The 27,691-nt window shown below is 39.7% G+C and overlaps 1 protein-coding gene and 1 long non-coding RNA gene across 13 annotated transcripts in view; one reads left to right on the forward strand and one right to left on the reverse strand.

The window, feature by feature from the left end:
• The window catches only part of LOC111090956, a 49,818-nt gene extending 43,140 nt beyond the window's left edge, over positions 1-6,678 (reverse strand). For 5 of the 6 annotated variants that reach the window (XR_005373416.1, XR_005373419.1, XR_005373420.1 and 2 more), the window contains exon 1: positions 6,526-6,656. This is a non-coding gene — a long non-coding RNA (uncharacterized LOC111090956). Of the gene's footprint in view, positions 1-6,525 lie in introns of all 6 variants that reach the window. The other variant, XR_005373421.1, reaches the window with a different exon arrangement.
• On the forward strand, positions 746-27,321 carry GLYAT (glycine-N-acyltransferase). 7 transcript variants are annotated; one of them, XM_038563180.1, is made up of 7 exons: positions 747-903; positions 4,077-4,184; positions 7,548-7,642; positions 11,773-11,880; positions 23,206-23,332; positions 25,666-25,837; positions 26,269-27,321. In XM_038563180.1, exons 3-7 carry the CDS (start codon positions 7,568-7,570, stop codon positions 26,669-26,671), a joined length of 885 nt encoding a protein of 294 aa, XP_038419108.1. In that variant the 5' UTR covers positions 747-903; positions 4,077-4,184; positions 7,548-7,567; the 3' UTR covers positions 26,672-27,321. The 7 variants fall into 7 exon arrangements, with proteins under 7 accessions (XP_038419107.1, XP_038419108.1, XP_038419110.1 ...); XM_038563182.1 differs by having other exon boundaries at positions 757-903; positions 4,084-4,184; XM_038563181.1 differs by having other exon boundaries at positions 772-918.
• Positions 27,322-27,691: the final 370 nt, after the last annotated feature.

The raw sequence follows: 27,691 nt of genomic DNA on the forward strand, positions 1-27,691 counted from the left end.
GTGACTGGGTGACGGGCACTTGATGCGATAAGCATTGGGTGTTATTCTATATGTTGGCAAATTGAACACCAATAAAAAATAAATTTATATATATATAAAAAGAAATGGGTAATAAAGAAGATTGCATAAGCACACCCTTATATATATAAAAAAAGAAGGATCCTAATGGCTTTAGTCACTCCACGCAAATATTTTCTGTTCTGTGTATGTGTAAGAAAAGAGACCAGAGGGATCCCTGGGTGGCGCAGCGGTTTGGCGCCTGCCTTTGGCCCAGGGCGCGATCCCGGAGACCCGGGATCGAGTCCCACATCGGGCTCCCGGTGCATGGAGCCTGCTTCTCCCTCTGCCTGTCCCTCTGCCTGTGTCTCTGCCTCTCTCTCTCTCTGTGACTATCATAAATAAAAGAAAAAAAGAAAAGAGACCAGATTCTGCAAATCAGACCTCATCCCTATCTTCCCTATCACCTTGCTTTTATTGCAGGCACTTGAGAATGGGAAAAAGAGGTAAAAAGTGTGGCTTATACAACATGCCCCTTCTTCTGAGACCTGGTCTTCTGGTATCACACAGCTTTAGATTGCAGAATCATGGGAAGGCTGCTGAGGGCAAAGAGTAAACTGGTGTTTTAGAAAAAGTAGCTTAGGTGGCACACTGCCAGGCTCTCAACCTTGCAGAGCTAGCTTCCTTAATGTGAGTACCAGAGAAGAAGGGTTGGATTTCAAAAGAGCTGACACCCAGATTTTTTTTGCTTATATGCAAGGTCCACAATATGAACCTCAGTGCAGGAGACAAACCTAACCACAGTCTGCAAGACCCTACCGAACTGACAGCATCAGAGGGAAATTTCATCTCCAAAAGTCTGCTCCTCTTCATTTGTTCCTGGGGACACCTGCAAGGATTGGTGTGGTGAGTGCTTTCCAGGTGGGGGAACTCATACACACACACACACACACACACACACACACACACACACACACATCATTGCTTTGTAACATCATCTCCACTTAAACGGGACAAATTTAAATGGCCATACTGGGTTATGATCAGGATATGATGGCAAAGATACCTAAGGAAAAAGAATAACTTAAGAAACATATATCTGGCACTTATTCTGTGAATGGTAACTTGTTAGGTAATATGAAAAATTCTTGCAGGTCTCTGATCTGAACTAATAAATGAACTAGGAGGGATTTGGACACTTTTATGGAAGTAGGGAGCCCTTAATATGTGGAGACTGCACATATTATCATATTTAACCCTTCTGGTTATATTACAAGGGAGGCAGTTTTTTCCCTGCATGTGACTCATAAGAAGGTTCATGTATTTAAAGTCAGAAAAGAAATAAGTAGATGAATAAGCATACCTTGCTTGAATGAACTTCGCTTTGTTGTGCTTTGCAAATATGGTGCTTTTTCAAATTGAAGATTTGGGGTGACCCCATATCAAACAAGTCTATGGGCAGCTTTTTCCAACAGCATTTGCTCCCTTTGTGTTTCTGTGTCACATTTTGCTAATTCTTGCAGCATTTAAAACTTCTTCATTGTTATTATATTTGTTAGGGTGCTCTGTGATCAGTGATCATTTGTACTTGGGATGCCATGAACTGTGCCCGTATAAGATTATGAACTTCATCACTAAATGTTGGGTGTGTTCTGACAGCCCTTCCACTGCCTCTCTCCTTCTCCTTGGGCCCTCCTATTCCCTGAGACACAACAATATTGAAATTAGGACAGTTCATAACCATACAACGACCTCTAAGTGTTCAAGTGGAAGGAAGTAATACATCTCTCACGGTGAATCAAAAGCTAGAAATGATTTAGTGAGGAAGGCAGGCCAAAAGCCAAGACAGGCTGAAAGCTAGGCCTCTTACAGCAAAGAGTTAGCCAAGCTGTGAATGCAAAGGAAAAGCTCTTGAAGGAAATTAAAGTGCTACTCAGGGAACACATGAGTAATGAGAAAACAAAACAGCCTCGCTGCTGATACATAAAATGTTAGTTGTCTGGAGAGAAGAATAAACAGCTACCGCATTCCCTTAAGCCAAAGCCACACCCAGAGCAAGGCTTCTCTTCAATTTTATGAAGGTTCAGAGAGGTGAAGAAGCTGCAGAATAAAAAGTCTGAAGCTAGGAAAGGTTGGTTAATGAGGTTTGAGGGAAGAAGCTGTCTTCATAACATCAAAGTGCAAAGTGAAGCAGCAAGTGCTGATAGAGAAGCTGCCGCAAGTTATACACAAGATCTAGCTGAGATATTAATGAAGGTGGCCTCACAGATTTTCAATATAGATGAAATAGCCTTCTTTTTATTTTATTTTTTTATCCTGGATTTTTTAATTTTTTTTATTTTTATAAATTTATTTTTTATTGGTGTTCAATTTGCCAACATATAGAATAACACCCAGTGCTCATCCCGTCAAGTGCCCACCTCAGTGCCTGTCACCCAGTCACCCCCACCCCCCGCCCACCTCCCCTTCCACCACCCCTAGTTTGTTTCCCAGAGTTAGGAGTCTTTCATGTTCTGTCTCCCTTTCTGATATTTCCCACTTATTTTTTCTCCTTTCCCCTTTATTCCCTTTCACTAATGAAATAGCTTTCTATTGAAAGAAGATGCCATCTTGGCTTTCATAGCTAGAGAGAAGTCAATTCCTGGCTTCAAAGCCTCAAAGGACAGTCTGAATCTCCTGTTAGGATAGGAGTTAATGTAGCAGGTGACTTTGAGTTAAAGTCAATGTTCATTTACATTCTGAAAATCCTAGGGCCATTAAGAATTATGGTAAATTTGGGATCCCTGGGTGGCGCAGTGGTTTAGCGCCTGCTTTTGGCCCAGGGCGCGATCCTGGAGACCTGGGATCAAATCCCACGTCGGGCTCCCGGTGCATGGAGCCTGCTTCTCCCTCTGCCTATGTCTCTGCCTCTCTCTCTCTCTCACTGTGTGCCTATCATAAATAAAAATTTAAAAAAAGATTAAAAAAAAAAGAATTATGGTAAATCTGCCTGTGCTCTATAAATGGAACAACACAGCCCAGATGACAGCACATCTGTTCACAACATGGTTTACTGAATATTTTATGCCACTGTTGAGACCAGAAAAGAAGATTCCTTTCAAAATATTACTGCTCGTTGACAGTACACCTACTTCCCCAAGAGCTCCGATGGAGATGGACACGATTAATGTTATTTTCATTCCTGCTAGCACAACATCCATCCTGCAGCCCACGGGCCAGGAACTAATTCTGACTTTTAAGTCTCATTATTATTTAAGAAATAAAATTCATAAGGCAATAGCTCCCACAGAAAGAAATTGCTCTGATGGATCTGAGTAAATTGAAAAACTTCTGAGAAGGACTCACCATTCCGGCCACTAAGAACATTTGTGGTTCATGTGAAGAGATCTAATATCAACATTGACAGGGGTTTGGAAGAAGTTGTTTCCAACCCTCATGGAGGACTTTGAGGGGTTCTAGACTTCAGTAGAGGAAGTAATTGCAGATGTGGTGGAAATAGCAAGAGAACCAGATTTTAAAGTGGAGCCTGAGGTTGTGGCTGAATTACTGCAATCTCATGATAAGACTTCAATGGATGAGGAGTTGCTTATGAATGAGCAAAGAAAGTGATTTCTTCAGGTGAAATTTACTCCTGGTGAATATACTGTGAAGATTGTTGAGATGACAACAAAGAATTTAGAATATTCTAAATATCTTCATTGCTGGAACAGAGGCGGGGTTTGAAAGACTGACTCCAATTTTGAAAGAAGTTCCACTGTGGGTAAAATGCTATCAAACAGCATCACATGCTACAGAGACATTGTTTGTGAAAGTGGTCAATCGCTGTGACAAACTTCACTGTTGTCTTATTTTAAGAAATTGCTACTCCAACCTTCAGTAGCTACCAGCCTGGTCAGTCAGCAGCCATCAGCATTGAGGCAAGACCCCCCACCGGCAAAAAAGATTATGACTCACTGAAAGCTCAGATGATGGTTAGCATTTTAAAATATTTTTTAAATTAAGGTATGTACATGGTTTTTTTGACATGATGCTATTTCATCCTTTTGTTTTCTTCAAATGATTGATGATGACTTGGGAAGGAGACAGGACACGCACCTAGAAAAACCAGGAACATTCACCAGTCTGCATATCGCCCAACTGGTTAGAGCAGCAGGAGCCAAAAGTGCAGTGGAATCTTTGTAACCTAGGTAAGTTTTTTCCATAGAAACAAATTCATATTGGTTCCATTTCTACAAATCCAAATCTTTCATGACCGCCCTGAAGCATCAGTAGTCCTGAGGACCTAAGCTGAAAAGAAGTACCTGAGTTCTGGGAAGTCAAAGAGAACAGAGAGCAATCCAGTAGGAAAAACACCTCAGAGCTAAGTAGTTAAGTGTCAATAACTTCTAGTCAAGGACTATGTGGAACACCTGTAAGCCAGCAAAGTCAGATTTATTGTCTGTTGCAACGAGAGAGAGAGAGCACACCTAAGGAAATGTGGTGCATCTTAGTAACAAGTCAGGAGGGACCTGACAGGAGTTTTGGGGAAGGGTTCAAGAAAGCATGGGTTTGCTCTGCTTGGACACTGTCAGAAGACTTCTATGGAAGACTTTTGTACTTAAAGCAGGAAGAAAGAACAGGGGTAGAGAAGTAGCAGCCCCTTGTTACCTGGGGAGAGGAGTATTTGGCCATGTTTGCAGATAATGCTGCCTTCTTGTTTTGTCCATGCTCAAACGTGATTGTGAAATGGTCTCTTTTTTATTTTCTTCCATCATGGCCACAGAATGACCTTGCCTGGTGCTGTTGTTCTGTGAAAATGTTATATTTTAAGGGCTGCCTTTTTTTTTTTTTCTTAAATTCCTAAAACACCCAAAGTGGAATGTGGAACTTTTTAAAATAAATGATCGGGGAGCAGGAAGTGGCAGAGGGAAAATTAAGTACAGACAACGACTTCCTTCTAACATCTACATTTTGAAATTTACAACTACTAAATCTATCAAGAAGTCACCTTGATTGTTTAAAAAAAAAATCAGCACCATTTGTCGAAAAGACTATCTTGTCTCCATTTGTATGGACATCCTGGTTGCAAATCAATTAATTGACCACAAATGCCTATTTCTAGGCTCTCTATTCTATTCCATTGGGTTATTTGTCTATCTTTATGCCAAGACCCCATTGTAATGATTATAGTCACTTTCTAGTAAACCTTGAAGTCACGTAAATTTTAGAATCTGTGACTTTCTACAAATAAAACGTGGGATGTTTTATGGCTAATTTGAAACTATAGATCAATTTAGGGGAGAAATGGTGATATTAGCAATAGGAAGTCTGATTCTATTATGAATAGTTTCAATTGCTCCATCTTTGAGTTCACTGATCTTTTCTTTTGCAATGTCTAATCTACTGCTAATTACATCTCATGTATTTTTCATTTTAAATGCTGTATGTTTTCATTTCTATAAGTTCCATGCATCTATTTTATGTCTCCCCTTTTTCTTCTCATCATGATCATGTGCTCCTCTATCTTCTTAAACACGAGGAACAATATTATTATAGCTATTTAATGTCCTTGCCTGCTGATTCCAACATCTCTGCATCTACCCATTTTTTTTCTTTAGGCAAGGAGAAGCCTTATTTACAAGTGTTGTAAAGAGGTGGGAGATACTATTGCAACAGAGGAGAGGCACTATTGCAACCGCAAAAACACTTTGACCATAGATCTGGCAATGTCAGATGTTTCATTTGCTGTCACGATGATGTTTCAGATGATGTTTCATTTGCTGTTTAGTTTGTCTTTTTTGGGGTGAGAGGGATAAGTCCAGGTCCTGTTACCCTAGCTTGTCCAGGAGCAAAGTCCTCCTCCCTGCTATTCTAAAGTCACAAAATTACCCAGTTCTGACCTGGAACATGGCATCTCACACGCAGCCAATTTAATCACAACATCTCAGAACACTTCTTCAGTGCCTTCTCTTAGAAGTGACTTTGTACTCCTCCAAAGATCATAGTTCCAAAATAGAACACTGTAACACCACCTCTTTTCTCCTTTTCTGAGTGGTTGGGATTTCACAGAATGTTCTGGTCATCACAATTTCATGCAGTGAATCAAATATATATATAATTTACTCTAACTAGTAATCTGTACAATATCCACCACGGGTGCAAGTGTGAGGCTTCAAGATGGAGTAAGGCTTAAAAACAGGGTGAAAATACCAGTTTGGAATATAGCCTGGAAATTTTTCAAAAAAGGTTTATCATTTATATTTTAGTCCACATCCAAATGCCCACATTAAAAAGACTGCAGCAAAATAGCACACAATACACAGCACTTTAACTCAGGTGGGGAGAAGGAGGAGGAGGAAGAAAAGGATGGGACAAGAAAAGGATGGGAAGGAAGAAAAGAAAGAGGAGGAGGGCTAGCAGTAATAAAATATCGTTTTCAGTGCTTTATTCTATGACAGGTACTCTCCTAAGCACTTATTGAGTCATTTAATGTATTAACTCATCTAATCTCCACAAAAATTCTATAAATAGTGCTATTATCCCATCTACCTTTGAGGTCCTGAAAAATCAGTAAAAGGAATCCTTCAGAATGGAGTCAGGAAGCCAGCAGAGGGGCCTCTGGCCATACCACTCTTTGTTGCACTCACCTGACCCAACAGAACCTGAGCGCTCTCTATGCTCTACCTTACCAGGAAGCAGAAGGAAAGGTTTCCTCCTCCCCTTGGCAACAGCCCAGCCAATGAGAAAGGGTCACGCTCAGCCAATGAGAATCCCCTAAACTTAGGTAATGCCTCCTTTCCTCCAATGGGTTTTTTATTTAGAACAGACTTCCCATCTCCTGTCTTCCTTCTGAGTCCTCCTCTCCTTTATTCTCCAAACTTGCTTACATTCTTTCATAGCTTCCTTATCCCAGATTATAATTCCCTGATATTCTCAAATAAGCTATTGTCGATGGTAAAATAACTGGCAGTTTTACTTTTGAAGTTAACAGAGGAAACCAAGGCACAGAAAAAGTAAGTCACTGACCCAATGTTACATAGCATTTTTACTGGTAAGAGTCGGCGGAATCACTAATGGCAAATGCATTTCAGTAGAAATTGAATTCAGTAGAAATGTTATAAATACTTAAAAATGCGCTTGTTAATCTAAATTGAAACTGGTATCTGGAATATATACTACCTTATGTTGTAAGAAAATGAATGAAAAGGGCAGCCCCGGTGGCGCAGCGGTTTAGCGCCGCCTGCAGCCCACGGCGTGATCCTGGAGATCCGGGATCGAGTCCCGCATCGGGCTCCCTGCATGGAGCCTGCTTCTCCCTCTGCCTGTGTCTCTGCCTCTCTCTCTCGCTCTGTATCTCTCATGAGTAAATAAAATTTAAAAATCGTTTAAAAAAAGAAAGAAAATGAATGAAAAGATGTAGAAAGTGCCTCCCCCACCCCAGCCCCCACTTTGTACCAGTCGCGTCCTTCCTTGGAGTTAGCGAAGGTCACATCTCTGAAGAGAACTTGCTACTCCTGTTCAGACTCTCCTTCAGCCTCTCATTCCCCCCTGTTTCTTGGTTCTCCCTCTAGGCTAAAGTATCTTCCACAATATGCTACTGCAAGGTGCCCAGATGCTGCAGACCCTGGAGAAATCCCTGAGGAAGAGCCTTCCTGAATCTTTAAAGGTGACAGTGGAAAATTCTGGGAGGAGTGAGGGATAGAAACTTCCTATAAAACAAGGAAAGAGACTAACACTTATTAGCACTTGGTCTGTAGCAGGTGCTAGTGGTGTTTTCTCTCACTGAGTTTGCATGACCTCTCTACAAGATATTTGCTACTATGCTTGTGTCACTGATGAAAAGAGTTGAATTAGGTAATTTACCTGATATCACATAAATAATAACTTCGGTGCTATGTTATGAACATGGGTATGTGTGGGACCTAAGTGCCTTTTGCTCTGTGCTCTGTGATTCAAAAAGTGTGCCCTTGGTCCTTTCCAAAAAAATATTCTGTGATAACATTGGATTTTTATCCAGAATTTTCTTCCAAAGTTGGCTGAGACTGCATATTACTGTTTAAATTTTTCTCTCGAAAAGAATACTTGCCAGGTAAGAGATTAACCATCATGTCCTCTCTAAAATTCATAAGATGTCAATTCCTATTTTGACTTAAACTTCCCAGTGTCTCTGAGCTTGCTGTGTATCAGGCTATTTTGTGGCTGACTCCCAGTATCTCCCTTAACTTAGTACAATTGGTCAGAAATCTCAGGATTAAATAAGATGTACACATAAATACCTGCATCCAGAACTGTGCAAGAGCAACTCTAATGACAGGTTTGGGTACTTGCCTGTGTTTTTCTTTAGCAACCAAAGAGCTATGTTCCCCTCCAGTGGAACCAAAACACAATCATGTGTCTTTGTGTGTGTGTATGTGTGTTTAGAAGACAGATGTTTTTCCCTGAAAAAAAAAAAAAAAACATTTCTGCAGACATAGAAGTTAGATTTTTACTGTTTTATAGGGCACTCGTGTAAGATTTATACATTCTATTTTAATTTTTAAAAGATTTATTTATTGATTCATTTGAAAGAGAGGGAGAGAGCAAGCACATGAGCAGGATGGGGTGAGGAGGGCAGAGAGAGAGAGGGAGAAACAGTCTCCCCACTGAGCAGGGAGCCCAGCATTGGGCTCAGTCCCAGGACCGCAAGATCATGACCTGAGCTGGAAGCAGACACTTAACCAACTGAGCCACCCAGGTACACCACATGCATACATTTTAGATAAGATAAATGCATTTGCCTCCTGCACTCCCTCACAGGTCTGTTACTCCCTTCTTTGACTATAAAGGAGAAAAATATTAGCATTATTTTATTTGGTGATCACATGGCTTAATTTTCGATTATTAGAAAGAGATTAAGGAAACAACTGCCCTATTCTTTAATTACTACTAAAAAAATGACTTTGAGCCACAACTGACCCTTGAACAATGTAGGTTCACTTTTTGTTTTTTAGATTTTTATATATTTATTCATGAGAGACAGAGAGAGAGAGAGAGAGAGAGAGGCAGAGACACAGGCAGAGGGAGAAGCAGGCTCCATGCAGGGAGCCTGATGCGGGACTTGATCCCGGGACTCCAGGATCATACCCTGAGTGGAAGACAGGGGCTAAACCGCTGAGCCACCCAGGGATCCCCTGTAGTTTCACTCATACATGGATTTTTTTCAGTAATTATAGTACACTACTGTAAATGTATTTTCTCTTCCTTGTAATTTTATTAATAAGATTTTATTCTCTCTAATAACAACACAGTATATAATACACAAAGTACATCTTAATCAACTGTTTATATCAGCAGTAAGGCCTTCTTCTGGTCATTGTAGGCTATTCATGGTTAAGTTTGGGGGGAATCAAAAGTAACATACAGATTTTCCTCTGTGCAAGGAATCAGTGCTCCTAATCTCCATGTTGTTCAAGGGTCAACTGTGATCCAAAACCAAAGTCACGCACTTTGGTAGATTCTCACTAACATTAGTCTCTATTAACCTAATATTTAACTCCTTTCATTTGGTAATCCTTGAGATCCAGGCAACCTTGCAGGAAGACAATAAATTCTGGGGAAGGAGGTAACATCAGTTAGATGCTCTGTGAACAGTTAACTAAGATATTTTTATGGTAAGTAGCTATTTCGTAAGTTCTTCAGGGCACAAGTTTTTCTTCGTGCTTTTGTGTAGAATTTTGTCATTTAAATTTCCCTTTACCCCTTATGTTAATTGGACCCCAAATATTTTGAGAAAATTATTAACATATCCCCAAGTGTCCTTTCTTGGAATATTTCTGTGGTAGGATAAGTGCCTCAATTTTCATGAACAATTAGCATTCTCCTTCTTTGGTTGCATATTAAAGATATACATTTTCCCCTAATTGAAATCTAGAATATTTGTATGCTGGGTACTTTTAATGGATGTATAGCCTAAAATTCAAAACTTACTTGAGTCTCTGTTGAGAAAAAGTCTAGCCATTTCTCTAAGTGTTAGATATTAAATGTTGAGAAAAAGTCTAGCCATTTCTCTAAGTGTTAGATATTAAATACATTTTAGTGCTTGTGTCAACTCCAGTTGAGTCAACTTACAGTAGTTGCCTGGTAATGTTCTGAGTTCAACAAGAAAAAAGAAAAAAAAAATTTTTAATTAATTAGGCCATGGAAATAACAAAGAATAACAGTTCTACATGTTTTCAGATCTCATAATGGATAATATTGTAGTGTAAATCAATTTTACAGGCCCCAAATGCAAATGTATTTTGCCAAACTATACTGAACTTCTATATCAAGACTTCCCTCATGGTTGAAAACAAAATAAATTTAGATAAACTCAGTCAACTGAGAATTTTTTTAAAAGATTTATTTGTTTATTTTAGAGAGAAAGCACATACATGTGCAAAGCAGGGGCAGGACCAGAGGGGAGAGGGTGATGGAAAGAAACAGACACCCCGCTGAGTGCAGAGCCCAATGCAGAGATTGATCCTATGACCTGAGCTGAAACCAAGAGTTGGACACTTAACTGACTTAGCCACATAGGCACTCTTAACTGAGGTTTTTACCCCTTCTCTTTCTCCCTGATCTAACAATTATTTATGTGGGATGGAGAGCAGGGAGAAAGATCCTGGTATAGTCTTTGCCCATCATCTATCCATGGTGGAAATTATTCAAGTATATATCATCCTTTTGACCTTGGGTCATTGGCATGTTTCTTCTAAAGTTGGCTGAGACTGCATATTAATGTTTAAATTGTTCTCTCAAAAGGAACACTTGCCAGGTAAGAGATTAACCATCATGTCCTCTCTAACCATCTTTTTGACCTTGGGTCATTGGCATGTTTCCATGCTGTTATCTGCAGAGGCTTCATGTTTACATGTGCCACAAAGCCCATGCTGGTATCCACTGCTGCACTCCCCCATCCCCATGCCATAAAAATGCAATGCCCAGGCTAGGTCTCATTCATTCGCTCCCCCTCCTCTCTCTCTCAACAACAATGAGGGTGAGAATCCACCAGGGACTCCAAGTCTCAGAATCTCCCAGCCCATTCTCTTGAGCACTATGTTGTAGTCTCTGCTTGTTGGTGGAAGTTAATTAATCTTTCCAGAGAATAATGTGGTCACTTATGTTAAGGAGTTTTAAACATGTTGCATAACCCTTGAACCAGCAACTACTCTTCTGGATATCCTAAGAAAATATCAGGTTCCCATGCAAAGGTTTCTGTGCAGGCATGTTCCATGAAGAATTATTTGTCAAAATGAAAAGTTGGAAATGGCTAAAGTGACCATTGGCAAATAAATCAAACTGATATATCCATACAATGGAATCCTATGCACCCATTATAAAATAATTGAAAATTTTCCTGTTTATGAACATAGAATTATGCCCACAATATATTCAGTGGGAAAAAACACCATGTATCAGATCATTTTATTTTTGTAAAATTGTGTATCTCTGTGTGTATGAATAGAAGAAAGTCTTGGAAGAGATCATTTTAAATCCTAAAATGAAAAGTGGTATTCTTAAAATCATCAAATGCTATCTGTCCAAACATTTCACTCTACGCATGTGTGATTCATATTGGATGGGGAGAAAGAGATCTTCTCATTTGAGGTTAAAAAAAAAGGTAGTACATGGATATTGTTTCACCTAGATGCCCTATTTGACCCTATTCCAACACCAAATTCCATAATTTCATAGAAATAGTCCTTGTCCTGATCAAACAAGGCACTTAACTATACTTCCTAACAAGCTGACCCTCTCTCCCTTACTGGGATGCTGCAGGTTTATGGGACTGTCTTCCACATGAACCAAGGAAACCCATTCAAACTAAAGGCTCTAGTGGACAAGTGGCCTGATTTTACAACAGTGGTTATCCGCCCTCAGGAGGAGGTAAGGTGTCAAATGTGGAATGAGTATGTTTCTATGCTCATATTTACTGTGCGCCTGCCATGTGCCTAGCAGTGTGGCAGCCCCAGGGGATATAGAAATGAATTGTGTGATAGTGAGCAAGTCCTCTCCTCAAGGAGCTGGAAGAAAAAATTAGCAAATAAAACAACACAGTGTGAAGTGTGCAGAAACAGATGTACAATACAGAAATAGCCCAGGTGAAAGTCGATTAAACTATGGAGGTTAGAGATGGAGGTTACCGGATAAGGTCAGAGACACTTCCTGATGAGAGATCTCATCTGTGCTGGATTTTGTACAAGTTTTGTAAATATTATTAAGCTGACAAAAAAGAGGCCATTCCATCAGAGAAAACACCAAGGGCAAAGATAGGAAGGTGTGAGACAGCACAATGAGCTAGGACAATTATAAAAAGTAAATTTATAAAATTATAATCTCCATATGCATTTGGGGGAAACATTTAAAGATTTATTTATTTTTATTTTAGAGAGAGAAAGAGAGAGAAAGCTTAAGTGGGAGGAGGAGCAGAGCGAGATGGAGAGAATCCCAAGCAGACTCCACACTGAGCATGGAGCCTGATGTGGGGCTGCATCTCACAACCCTGAGATCATGACCTGAGTTAAAACCAAGAGTTGGACACATAACCAACTGTGCCACTCAAGTGCCCACATTTTGGGAAAACATGTAAAAACTAGTGAAACTAAACAGTTAATACATTTCAGACAAAAATTCCTAAGCTTACTTTTAAACACTCAGTAAAATTATAAATTTATAAAAATATAAATATTATATCTTTCATAGAAATAAAGTTATTTGAGACCACGAAATTAAACAATATGTAAAGAAATTTGTATTAGTAATAAAAACTGAACTGAAATGAAATTATTTGATCTTTTATGTTATATGTGATCATAAGGAACAGTGTGTTAGTGGGTATCCTTGCTGAACTGTCAGTGTATTTTGGGGCAACATTTTCCAATTATTTTTATTTTTTATTTAATTTTTTTAATAATAAATTTATTTTTTATTGGTGTTCAATTTGCCAACATACAGAATAACACCCAGTACTCATCCCGTCAAGTGCCCCCCTCAGTGCCCATCACCCATTCACTCCCACCCCCCGCCCTCCTCCCCTTCCACCACCCCTAGTTCGTTTCCCAGAGTTAGGAGTCTTTATGTTGTGTCTCCCTTTCTGATATTTTCCACACATTTCTTCTCCCTTCCCTTCTATTCCCTTTCACTATTATTTATATTCCCCAAATGAATGTCCAATTATTTTTTAAAGAAGCTTTCTAATTCTGCACTGAATTGTGGTAATATTTTCCCGTCCCTCCTTCCTCCTCATAATCTTATCTATTGTAAGGAATAAGAAGACGGAGGAATAATTGTCTTGTCCCTCGAATACAACTAGATAGTGATCAAATCATTCTGAACACCTAAGAAACCAGTCAGAGATCTGAAAAAACAAATGCTGCAAGTCCACAAGTAGAAAAGCAATTGCTGTTTGGAAGATAAGAGGTACAGACACTTAAACCTGGGGTGATATAGGTGAGGATACGGAGTCAGGGAGGGATCCTGCTTAAGGAGACTACCACAAAGTAGTATAAGCCATGGAGTACAGAACTGGAACTTTTAGTCTCCTGGGTCAAAAAAGAAAGGATGGTGCCTAAGTGTGGCATAGTTCACAGGTGTAGGGACAGGAAAGGCAGCTGAGAACAGAGAATCTAGATGCTGGCTTTCTGCTCTGTGTTGCTATAAATGGTGAACCACTGCATGGTCCCTTCCCCTTCTTGGGAAGGGGTCCAGCAAAAGGCAGAGTGGGTTGAGACCCTCCCTGGGAGGACAGCATGGGTCCCTACCATGGGAGTCCTTACAATTTTGGAGTTTCGAAACTCCAAAATTTTATCTCAGTTCTGTTGCCTAAGATAAAAATGCTTGGACATATACAGGGTGAACACAGAGTTCTGACAGAAACCTAACATAAAAATGCTTGGACATATATAGGGTGAACACAGAGTTCTGACAGAAACCAGGGAGACAAGAGTGATTGATCGCATTTCTCTAAGGGCTCATTGAAGAGTGGGGGGTGAGAATTTTCAGCTGCAGGGCTAGAGAGGAGGTTGCCACCATTTTCATCCCAACCCTGCCCGTGCTGAAAGCCTTCAGGGAGCAAAACAGTGCCAGTTAGTGGAGTCTGGAGCTGCCTACATCGAGCCATGCCTCTGCACACTGGAGGTACATTTCTACTGGGACAAGTCCACCTCAGAATCAGCACAACAGGTGCCTCCCCCAGGGGACCAGCACATACAACTCATTTGCACCATGTTCACTGATCAGTTCACTGATAGAGGGCTGCAAAGCTTCAGCAGTATATAGCATTCTTTGTATTTTTAGTCTTTAGTCTTTTAGCATTATTTTTCCAGTTATTTTCTTATTTCTCAATTCTTTTTAAATTTTTATATATACATTATATGTATTTTTTCATTTTTTTCTTTCATTGAATTGTATTATATATATATACATATATATATACATGCAGATTCTTTCTTTCTTTCTTTCTTTCTTTCTTTCTTTCTTTCTTTCTTTCTTTCTTTCTTTCTTTCTTTCTTCTTTCTTTTGGTATCTAGTTTCTTTGAACAAGAGGACCGAAACACACACAAGATCTAGGGGGTTTTGTTGTTGTTGTTTTCTTTCTTTTTTTTTCTGGACAAAATGATAAGACAGAAAAATCCAACTCAAAAGAAAGAACAGGAGGTAATTAATACGGCCAGCAATTTAATCAATTCAAATATAAGTAAGATATCTGAACTAGAATTTTTTAAAAGATTTTTTTATTTATTCATGAGAGATGCAGAAAAAGAGGCAGAGACACAGGCAGAGGGAGGAGAAGCAGGCTCCGTGCAAGGAGCTTGATGCAGGACTCGATCCCAGGAATCTGGGATCACACCCTAAGCCAAAGGCAAATGCTCAACTCCTGAGCCATCCAGGCACCCATTAACTAGAATTTAAAAGTACAATTATAAAGACACTAGCTGGACTTGAAAAAAGCATAGAAGACACTAGGAATCCCTTACTATAGAGATAAAAGAACTAAAATCTAGTCGGGCCAAAATTAAAACTGCTATTACAGTCCCAAGTGGATGGCCACAAAAATGATTATGAATGAAGCAGAAGAAAGAATCAGTGATAAAGAAGATGAAATGATGGAAAATAAAGCTGAAAAGAGGGGGAAGTAGGGAAAGAAAACTATAAGATCATGAAGGTAGACTTAGGGAACTCAGCAATTCCATACAGTAAAATAAAAATCCATAATATAAGAATCTCAGAAGAAGAAGAGTGGGGAAAAGGGTCAGAAGTTTTATTTGAACAAATTAGAGTTGAGAATTTTCCTAATCTGGGAAAGGAAACAGGCATTCAAGTCTAAGAGGCACAGAGAACTCCTCTCAAAAATCAACAAACATAGGTCAACATCTTGACATATTATAGTGGAAACTTGCAAATTACAAAAATAAAGAGAAAATCCTGAAAGCCGATCAGGACAAAAGGCCCTTAAGCTACAAGCGTAAGCACATAAAGCTGGCAGCAGACCTGTCCACAGAGACTTGGCTGGCCAGAGCAGACTGGCATGATGTAGTCAACATGTAAATAGGAAAAATATGCAGCCAAGAAAATTTCAATCCAGCAAGGCTGCCATTCAGAATAGAAGGAGAGAGAAAGAGTTTCCAAGACAAACAAAAACTAAGGGAATTTGTAAACACTAACCCACCCCACAAGGAATATTTCAGGGAACCCTTTGAGCACAGAGAGACCAAAAGTAACAAAGACTAGAAAGGAACAGAGACTTTATAGGTAATACAAGGTCACAAAATTCATATCTTTGAATAATTATTCTTAATATGAGTGAACTAAATGCTCCAATTAAAAGACATAGGGTATCATAATGGATTAAAAAAAAACACCAACAAAAAACAAGACTCCTGGAATAAATAATCAAAATTTGTGTGGAACCAGAAAAGACCTCCAATAGCCAAAGGAATGTTGAAAAAGAAAACGAAAACTGGTGGCATCACAATTCTGGACTTCAGGCTCTATTACATAGCTGTAATCATCAAGACAGTTTGACGCTGGCACAAAAACAGAGACATATTTCAATGCAACAGAGGAACCCAGAAATGGATAGAACTCAGTGGTCAACTCATCTTCAGCAAAGCAGGAAAGAATATCTGATGGAAGAAAGATGGTCTCTTTAAAAAATGGTGTTGGGACAATTTGGTAGCCACATGCAGAAGAATGAAACTGGACCACTTTCTTATACCATATACAAAAATAAATTCAAAATGGATGAAAGACCTAATTGTGAGACAGGAATACATCAAAATTCTAGAGGAGAACATAGGCAGCAACCTCTTTGACCTAAGCTGCAGGAAGTTCTTTCTAGACATAACTCCAAAGGCCCAGGTAACAAAAGCAAAAATGAACTATCAGGACTTCATCAGGATAAAAATCTTCTGCACAGCAAAGGAAACAATCAACAAAACTAAAAGGCAACCTACAGAATGGGAGGAGATATTTGCAAATGACACATCAGATAACGGGGTAGTATCCAAAATCTATAAAGAATTTATTAAACTCAACACCCAAACCCAAAGAATCCAGTTAAGAAATGGGCAGAAGACATGAACAGACATTTCTCCAAAGAAGACATACAAATGGCCAATAGACACATGAAAAAATTCTCAATATCACTCAGCATCAGGGAAATACAAATCAAAACCACAATAAGATATCACCTCACATTGGTCAGAATGGCTAAAATGAACAACTCAGGCAATGACAGATGTTGGTGAGAATGCAGAGAAAGGGGAACCCTCACAGACTGTTGGGAATGCAAGCTGGTGCAGCCACTCTGGAAAACAGTATGGAGGATCCTCAAAAAGTTAAAAATAGAGCTACCTTATTACTCAGCAATTGCACTACTAGGTATTTATCCAAAGGATACAAACATAGTGATTTGATGGGGCACCTGCACCCCAATGTTTCTAGCAGCAATGTCCACAATAGCCAAACTGTGGGAGGAGCCCAAATGTCCATTGACATGAATGGATAAAGAAGATGTGGTATATGTATATATATATGAATATTACTCAGCCATCAAAAAATGAAATCTTGCCATTTGCAATGATGTAGATAGAGCTAGAGGGTCCTATATTAAGTGAGTAAGAGAAAGTCAAAGAAATATTTCAGTCAGAGAAAGACAAATACCATATGACTTCACTCATATGTGTAATTTAAGAAATGAAAAAGATGAGCATAGGAGAATGGAAAGAAAAAAATAAGATAAAAACAAAGAACGGGGGTGGGGGTGGGGAATGTCTAGGTGACTCAGTGGTTGAACACCTGCATTCAGCTCAGGGCATGATCCTGGGATCCGGATGGAGTCCTTTATCAGGCTCCCTGCGGGGAGCCTGCTTCTCCTTCTGCCTGTGTCTCTCATGAATAAATAAATAAATCTTAATAAACAAAGAGCGGGCAAATCATAGGAGACTCTTAACTCTAGGAAACAAACTGAGGGTTGCTGGAGGGGAAATGAGTGGGGGGACAGGTAACTGGGTGATGGGCATTAAGGAGGGCACTTGATGTAATGAGCACTGGGTGTTATATGCAACTGATGAATCAATAAATTCTACCTCTGAAACTAATAATACACTACATGTTAACCAAATTGAATTTAAGTTAAAAAAATTTAATAATTAAAAAATAAAAAATAGAAAGCAAATTTAAAACAATAATATTCTCATCTGTTATTTAATCATTTGAGAGGACCTTCCTAAATAAGTGGTTTCTTTCTTTTTGGAACTACATTTTGTTGAATTCTAGCATTGTTTTGTTTTTTAAATTTTTTTTTTATTGGAGTTCAATTTGCCAACATATAGCATAACACTCAGTGCTCATCCTGCCAAGTGCCCCCCTCAGTGCCCATCCCCCAGTCACCCCCACCCCCTCGCCTACCTCCCCTTCCACCACCCCTTGTTCATTTCCCAGAGTTAGGTGTCTCTCGTGTTTTGTCACCCTCACTGATATTTTCACTCATTTTCTCTCCTTTCCCTTTATTCCCTTTCACTAATTTTTATATTCCCCAAATGAATGAGACCATATAATGTTTTAGAAAGGATTTCTAATTTTTCATCTTCTTTGGTTTCATTAAGTATAGATGGAGATTTTAATCCAGAATTAGTTATAACCAGATTTAATGCTGGGACATTCATAGATGTGTGTTCTCCAAGTATTTGAACTGCAGTAAAATTCATTCTTGCAATAGATGCTTTTCCTTATTATTTGTTTTTCTCTTCTTCCTATTGAGAATAACAGAAGTATAGAAGAATGCTTTCCAATAATTCCTTTTTGATTTGAAATGTTAATGCAGTATGTGGGTAGATAATAGTACCGTTATGCAATTTCCATCATAATTGAATACTTGACTCTCTTCTCTTGATCTCATTATTTAAATGATTTAGGAATAACTGGAATGCACCAATAAAAAATACCAACAGTTTATTACTTAAAAATATCACAATATATCTCACATTTTGGTCCTTAGTACATTTTGAGTGTATTTTGGGGGGTTTTTTGGTTTTTTTTATTAAAGATTTTATTTATTTATTCATGAGAGACACACACAGAGAGAGAGAGAGAGAGAGAGAGAGGCAGAGACACAGGCAGAGGGAGAAGCAGGCTCCATGCAGGAAGCCCAAAATGGAACTTGATCCCAGGTCTCCAGGATCATGCCCTGGACGGAAGGCGGCACTAAATCGCTGAGCCACCCGGGCTGCCCTTTGAGTGTATTTTGTATGTAGTGTAAGAAAGTGGTCTAGTTTCATTCTTTTCCATGTAGCTCTCCAGTTTTCCCGACATCATTTATTGACGAGACTGTCTTTTTTCCACTGGATATTCTTTCCTGCTTTGTATGTCATAGAATAATAGGTAGTATAAGCAGGAATTTATTTCTGGTTCTCTACCCTGTTTCATTGATCTGTGTATTTATTTTTGTGCCAATACCATATTGTTTGATTATGAAAGCTTTGTAATATATTCTGAAATCTGGAATTGTGATATCTCCATCCTTATTTTTCTTTCTCAAGATTGCTTTTGTTATCTGGGGTGTCTTGTGGGTCCATACAAATTTTAGTGTTATTTGTTCTAGTTCTGTGAAAAATTCTGTTGATATTTTGATTGAGGTTGCACTGAATCTGTACTTTGGGATCTGTAGTATGGAAATCTGTGCTTTGGGTAGAATGGACATTGACAGTATTAATTCTTCCATTGCATGAGCATGGAGTCTCCTATCCTTTGCTTGTGTCATCTTCAATTTCTTTTATCAGTGTTTTGTAGTTTTCAGAGTACAGGTCTTCCACAGTTTCCTAGGTTAAGTTTATTCCTAGGTATCATATTCTTGCAGATGCAATTGTAAATGGAATTTTCTTAATTTTTCTATTACTTCATTATAAGTGTATAGAAACACAACCAATTTCTGTGTATTAATTTTGTATTCTGCAACTATAATTCATTTTTACTTTTAAAAGTTTTTGAGTGTTTCCCTGATGGCAAGTGATGCAGAGCATTTTCTCATGTGCACGTTGGCCATGTCTATGTCTTCCTCTGTGAGATTTCTGTTCATGTCTTTTGCCCATTTCATGATTGGATTGTTTGTTTCTTTGGTGTTGAGTTTGATAAGTTCTTTATAGATCTTGGAAACTAGCCCTTTATCTGATATGTCATTTGCAAATATCTTCTCCCATTCTGTAGGTTGTCTTTGAGTTTTGTTGACTGTATCCTTTGCTGTGCAAAAGCTTCTTATCTTGATGAAGTCCCAATAGTTCATTTTTGCTTTTGTTTCTTTTGCCTTCGTGGATGTATCTTGCAAGAAGTTACTGTGGCCGAGTTCAAAAAGGGTGTTGCCTGTGTTCTTCTCTAGGATTTTGATGGAATCTTGTCTCACATTTAGGTCTTTCATCCATTTTGAGTTTATCTTTGTGTATGGTGAAAGAGAGTGGTCTAGTTTCATTCTTCTGCATGTGGATGTCCAATTTTCCCAGCACCATTTATTGAAGAGACTGTCTTTCTTCCAATGGATAGTCTTTCCTCCTTTATCGAATATTAGTTGCCCATAAAGTTCAGGGTCCACTTCTGGATTCTCTATTCTGTTCCACTGATCTATGTGTCTGTTTTTGTGCCAGTACCACACTGTCTTGATGACCACAGCTTTGTAGTACAACCTGAAATCTGGCATTGTGATGCCCCCAGATATGGTTTTCTTTTTTAAAATTCCCCTGGCTATTCGGGGTCTTTTCTGATTCCACACAAATCTTAAAATAATTTGTTCTAACTCTCTGAAGAAAGTCCATGGTATTTTGATAGGGATTGCATTAAACGTGTATATTGCCCTGGGTAACATTGACATTTTCACAATATTAATTCTGCCAATCCATGAGCATGGAATATTTTTCCATCTCTGTGTCTTCCTCAATTTCTTTCAGAAGTGTTCTATAGTTTTGAGGGTATAGATCCTTTACATCTTTGGTTAGGTTTATTCCTAGGTATCTTATGCTTTTGGGTGCAATTGTAAATGGGATTGACTCCTTAATTTCTCTTTCTTCATTCTCATTGTTAGTGTATAGAAATGCCACTGATTTCTGGTCATTGATTTTGTATCCTGCCACACTACCGAATTGCTGTATGAGTTCTAGCAATCTTGGGGTGGAGACTTTTGGGTTTTCTATGTAGAGTATCATGTCATCGGCGAAGAGGGAGAGTTTGACTTCTTCTTTGCCAATTTGAATGCCTTTAATGTCTTTTTGTTGCCTGATTGCTGAGGCTAGGACTTCTAGTACTATGTTGAACAGCAATGGTGAGAGTGGACATCCCTGTCTTGTTCCTGATCTTAGGGGAAAGGCTCCCAGTGCTTCCCCATTGAGAATGATATTTGCTGTGGGCTTTTCATAGATGGCTTTTAAGATGTCGAGGAATGTTCCCTCTATCCCTACACTCTGAAGAGTTTTGATCAGGAATGGATGCTGTATTTTGTCAAACACCAGTGAGAATGGGGAAAATTAACAAGGCAGGAAACAACAAATGTTGGAGAGGATGCGGAGCAAAGGGAACCCTCATACACTGTTGGTGGGAATGTGAACTGGTGCAGCCACTCTGGAAAACTGTGTGGAGGTTCCTCAAACAGTTAAAAATATACCTGCCCTACGACCCAGCAATTGCACTGTTGGGGATTTACCCCAAAGATACAAATGCAATGAAACGCCGGGACACCTGCACCCCGATGTTTATAGCAGCAATGGCCACGATAGCCAAACTGTGGAAGGAGCCTCGGTGTCCAACGAAAGATGAATGGATGAAGAAGATGTGGTTTATGTATACAATGGAATATTACTCAGCTATTAGAAATGACAAATACCCACCATTTGCTTCAACGTGGATGGAACTGGAGGGTATTATGCTGAGTGAAGTAAGCCAGTCAGAGAAGGACAAACATTATATGTTCTCATTCATTTGGGGAATATAAATAATAGTGAAAAGGAATATAAGGGAAGGGGGAAGAAATGTGTGGGAAAGATCAGAAAGGGAGACAGAATGTAAAGACTGCTAACTCTGGGAAACGAACTAGGGGTGGTAGAAGGGGAGGAGGGCGGGGGGTGGGAGTGAATGGGTGACGGGCACTGGGGGTTATTCTGTATGTTAGTAAATTGAACACCAATAAAAAATAAATTAAAAAAAAATAAAAGTTTTTGAGTGAAGTATTAGGGTTTTCTATAGTATCATGTCATCTGCAAACAGTGGCAATTTAACTTCTTTATGAATTTGGATACAATTTATTTCCTTTTCTTGTTGGATTGCTGTGTTTAAGACTTCTAGTACTATGTTGCATAAAAGTGGCAAGAATGGGGGTTCCTGAGTTGTGGTGGCACAGTCCATTAAGTGTCTAATTTTTGGTTTCAGCTCAGGTTGTGATTCCATTGTCATAGGATCCAGCCCTTGTGTCTGGCTCAGCCCTCCGTGCAGAGTCTGCTTGAGATTCTCCCTCCCTCTCCCTCTGCCCCTCTTGCTCTTTCTCTCTCTCTCTGAAATAAATAAGTAAATCTTTAGAAAAGAAATTGGCAAGAGTGGACATCCTTGTCTTCTTCCTGACCTTAGAGGAAAGGTTCTCAGTTTTTCACCATAAAGGCTTAATATCCAAAATACATAAAGAACTTACATGACTCAACACCAAAAAACAACCCAATTTAAAAATTGGCAGAGGACCTGAATAGATATTTACCCAAAGAAGACATATGCATGACCTACAGACACATGAAAAATACTCAGTATCACTCATTTTCAGGCAAACACAAATCAAAACCACAATGAGATATCACCTTATAGCTGTAGGAACGGCTACATGAAAAAGACAAGAAATAACAAGTGTTGGTGAGGATGTAGAGAAAAAGGACCTTCATGCACTGTTGGTGGGAATGTACATTTGTGCAGCCACTGTGGAAAACAGCAAGGACATTCCTCAAAAAACTAAAAATAGAAATACCATATGATCCAATAATTGCACTACTAGATATTTACCCTAAGAAAATGAAAACATAAATTTGAAAAGATGTATGAACCCCTATGTTTATAGTAGCCACATTTATAATAGCCAAGATGTGGAAACAACCCAAGTATCCATCAAGAGAAGAATAAATTTTAAAAAGATTTACTAAGTGTGGAGTATTAGCCAGAAAAAATGAGATCTTGCCATTTGTGATAACATGGATGGACCTAGAGGGTATAATACTCAGTGAAATTAAGTCAGACAGAGAAAGACAAATACCATATGATTTGCCTCATATCTGGAATCTAAAAAACAAACGATAAACAAAAAAATCAGAAACAGATCCATAAAGACAGAGAACAAACTGATGGTTGCCAAAGGGGAAGAGGGTAGAGGGATGGGTAAAATGAGTAAAGGGGAGTGGGAGCTACAAGCTTCCTGTTAGGGCATGAATAAGTCATGGGGATAAAAAGTATAGGGTAGGGAATAGTCAGTGGTGGCGTAAAAGCATTGTATGGTGAGAGACAGTAGCTATACTTGTGAGCATAGAATAAAGCATAGGCTTGTTGAATCATTATGTTGTGCACTTGAAACTAATGTAGCATTGTATGTCAGCTTTACTTCAATTTTAAAAAAACTCAGAGTACAGTGGAATTTAGAAAAAAGTATTGCAATCATGAAATATAAAGAATTTGTTTTTCCCCTTTTCCCAATGACAATAGGAGATGATAGATGATTTTGATCACTACACCAATACCTACCAAATCTACTCCAAAGACCTCAAGAACTGTCAGGAATTCCTTGGCTCACCAGAAGTCATCAATTGGAAACAGCATTTGCAGATCCAAAGTAAGAGAAATGGGATGTGTCTAGACTCACTTCTCCGTCCTGAACAATTTTCCCTATATCTCTTACCCCGTTAGCTCAGAGCCTCAGCCTGCTGCCAAATTTTTAACTCACCCATAAAAGAAGAAAAAAAATACCCTTAAAGCTTGCAAAGAATGGGAACTATAATATAATTTCTTGATAGCCAAGGATGCATGGCATATTTTGCAGACACATCCAGGATCCCTTCAAGTGACTGGGTACCAAAGCAGAGTTCCCCTAGGGCCTTCCATTCCTGGAGTAAGAATGACAACTTGTGCCATAAAGCACATCCCATATCAGGAAGGACAATTGTCATGGTCATGAACATGTCACCTAGAGTCATACTCCCTAGGATGGCATCTTCCTGTTACTTGGTATGTGATTCTAGCCACATAACTTATGCTCTCTGAGACCATGACTTTCATACACAAAAATGAAGATAGTAATAGGTCCTCAAACACAGGGGCATCGAAAAGATTAAATGAAGCCTTGAATAGGAATTTCTTACTAGAATACCTGGATGGGTCAGTTAACTTTTGCTACATAGCAAACTTCATAATTCTGTGGATCAACAGTTTGGGCTGGGCTCTGCAGAGCAGTTCTGCTGGTCTCACTTGGGTTTACTCATGCAATTGCAGGCAGTTGGTGGGTGGACTATGGGCCAACTGCTGCAGCATGGCCTCAGTCACATGTCTGAATGATAGTTCTAGGTGTCAGTGTTGGCTGCTATGTTGATGGCACGTCAGGAGCACATGACCTCAGCAGGCTAGCCTAGGCCTATTCATATGTATTGGTTTCAAGTTCATTGAGATCATAAGGAGAGGGGAAGCCCCAGTGTTCAAGCACTTTTAAATTTTTCCATGAATCAAATTTATTCTTTCCCACTGGTAAAAGCAAATCATATGGTCAAGGTTAGATGCAGTGCAGGAGAGGACTACTCCAGGAAATGGGTACAAGGAGATGCGAATGAATGTAGGTCATCACTGCAACAATCTACTACACTGAGGACATGCTAAGCACACAATGGATATTGGCTACTATTTTTGGGGGGACCTACTACTTTAAAAAAAAAACTCCTCTCCTTTCATTATCAAAACTACATTATTATGAAGCCCAGAAAACTTGGTTCCAGTCTTGTTTTGCCACTAATGGCTTCATGAATTTCTGGGCTCATTTTTGCTCATGTAAAACATGGAAAATTGCACAAATCCTGACTACATGACTCTGATTACACAGCAGCACTGAGCCCAGAACATAGGTTCTCTCTAAATTCCAGAAACTTCTTACTCCACCGTAGAGCTTCTCTATAGAATGTATTTAAATCACTGTCTCGCGTTTATCAAACTCAACACCCAAGAAACAAACAATCCAGTCATGAAATGGACAGAAGACATGAACAGACTTTTTTCCAAAGAAGACATACATGTGACCAACAAGCACATGAAAAATGGTCTACATCACTTGCCATCAGGGAAATACAGATCAAAACCACAATGAGATACTACCTCACACCAGTGAGAATGGGAAAAATGAACAAGACAGGAAACAACAAATGTTGGAAAAGATGTGGAGAAAGGGGAACCCTCTTGCACTGCCAGTGGGAATGTGAACTGGTGCAGCCACTCTGGAAAACAGTGTGGAGGTTCCTCAAGAAATTAAAAATAGATCTATCCTACGACCCAGCAATTGCACTACTGGGGATTTACCCCAAAGATACTGATGTTGTGAAATGCTAGGACACCTATACCCCAATGTTCATAGCACCAATGTCCAAAATAGCCAAACTGTGGAAGGACCCATGATGTCCTTCGACAGATGAATGGATAAAGAAGATGTGATCTATATGTATACAATGGAATATTACTCAGCCATCAGGAAGGATGAATACCCACCATTTGCTTCTACGTGGATGGAACTGCAGGGTATTATGCTGAGTGAAATAAGTCAATCAGAGAAGGACAATCATCCTATGGTCTCACTCATATGTATGATATAAGGAATAGGAAAGGGATTATAAAGGAAAGGAGGGAAGCTGAGTGGGGAAAAAATTCGAGAGGAAGACGAACCAGAGTGACTCCTAACTCTGGGAAACACACAAAGGGGAGAAGGGCAGGGGTTTGGGGTAGGGGGTTGCAGAAGGAGAGGTGGGCAGGGAGTTGCAGAAGGGAAGGTGGGCAGGGGGTTGGGGTAACTGGGTGACGGGCACTAAGGAGGGCACTTGATGGGATGAGCAGTGGGTGTTATACTATATGTTGTCAAATGGAATTTAAATTAAAAAAAACAACAACACTGTCTCTCTTTACAATCCCACCTAGGTTCACAGCCCAGCCTGAATGAAGTGATGCAAAATCTTGCAGCGACTAAATCCTTCCAAGTCAAGCAAACACAGTGCTTTCTCTTTTTCTTGGCTAATACAATAAAGAAACTGGTTCCTTCCCTGCTGGATGTAAAGAAGTTAGCACCCGGTGGTGGCAAACCGAAGCCCATGTGAGTTTGATACGAGTCACTGTGCACTACTCACAACTCCCACTGCTGTCGTAGCCTCCTGTTTTCTCTCCCTGCTTCCACTCTGGCCCACCTACAATCAGTATTCTTCAAAACAGCCAGAGTATTCTTTTTTTTTTTTTTTTAATGTAATTCAGACCAAGTTCCTACTCTGCTTAAAATACTTCACCATTTCCCTTCTCATCTGGAATATGTCAAGCCTCTGCCAGCTTCTTTGACCTATCCTGTCCTTCCTGTTCACTCACTACAACAGTGGCCTTTTTCTGTCCCTCTATCATGGCAAGCTCACCTATATTCAGGGACTTTGCATCTGCTATTTCCCTTGCCTACTTTTATCTCTCAGGACAAGAAAGGTAAGAACAAATACAAACCACCATACTCACGATGTTGCTTTTCTCCTGGACCCCCCATAGCAACCAAGAGATGTTTAAACTCTCCTCCCTGGATGTTACCCACGCTACCTTCGTAAATAAATTCTGGCATTTCGGTGGCAATGAGAGGAGCCAGAGATTCATCGAACGCTGCATCCAAACCTTCCCCACCTTCTGCCTGCTGGGGCCCGAGGGGACCCCTGTGTCCTGGAGCCTGATGGACCAGACGGGCGAGCTGCGGATGGCTGGTACCCTGCCTGAATACCAGGGCCAAGGCCTTGTCTCTCACGTCATCTATTCCCAGGTCCAGGCTCTGGAGAAACTCAGCTTCCCCCTGTATTCTCACACAGACAAGAGTCACAAAATTATGCAGAAGATGTCCTACCGTCTGCATTTCCTCCGCATGCCCTGCGACTGGAACCAGTGGCACTGCACGCCTCTGTGAAGCAGCCCTGAACACAAGACAGTGTTAGATGGGCCTGGGCCTGGAAGGACAAGAGAGAAAGAATAAACTGTAATTGTAACCATCTGTAAAGGAATGGCACTATCTGGACCTTGGGGAAGCAGCATGATTGGTCAGTCAGACCACTCTGGTCCCTGCACACAAATCACAGATGGGCTTCTTTAGATTTATCAGTATTAAGCAGCCCCTTGGTGGCCCCACATAATTTAGCCCCCCACACTTCTGGGATCTTTGTGACACTGATTCAACAGCTCCATGTTGCCCCAGATGGTTTCTCCTGGAATTCCTAGTACATGGAGTAGTAGAGCCTTAATAAATTTTACAGGGAGGGTAATATTTTCTGGGCATTATGATTTATTCCTCTTCCTTTATGTGGCCATTTCCTTAGTGTTCCACAAATGTATTCTGCTCATTAGGCTTATAAAGATTATCTTTTTCTCTGTTAGCTGCCTTAGAGGTACATTAAACATATATATATATATATATATATGATGTAAGGTTAAGAAAAGTACACATGATACAGCAGGTAGAGTTAATAAGAAAAAGGCATTTAGCCTGTCCTCTCCTCACTCCCGTATCTCCCTAAACCCACCTGAAACCCAACCAATAAAGAGATTTTGTGTTTCACTGCATACATTGAAATGAAGTGCTTCATGATGGGGAGAGTATGGGTGAGTTTATGGAAAGAGGGCAGTAGGACAGACCCAGGGAGTAGATATTTATTGAGAAGAGACAGAAGGTGATGGGAGGGCATGGATATATCTTGCCCCACTTGCCCTCAGCACATTATTTCAGATTGCCTGAATCCTGTGAAGTTCATGGGAGATTCCAGAGGGGAGTGTGGTGGGACATTCTTCCTGGTGGGGACATTTGAATAGGGAGGGTTCCTTTGCCCCAGCACTTCAAGTGAACCAGGTTTAATTTATTGGCCAATCAGTGTTTCTCTACCTTGGCATGATGGACATTTTAGGCTGGACAATCCTCTGTTGTGGGGTGGGGACT

The sequence above is a fragment of the Canis lupus genome, chromosome 18 (assembly GCF_011100685.1).
Source record: "Canis lupus familiaris isolate Mischka breed German Shepherd chromosome 18, alternate assembly UU_Cfam_GSD_1.0, whole genome shotgun sequence".
In the NCBI taxonomy this organism is placed as follows: Eukaryota; Metazoa; Chordata; class Mammalia; order Carnivora; family Canidae; genus Canis; species Canis lupus.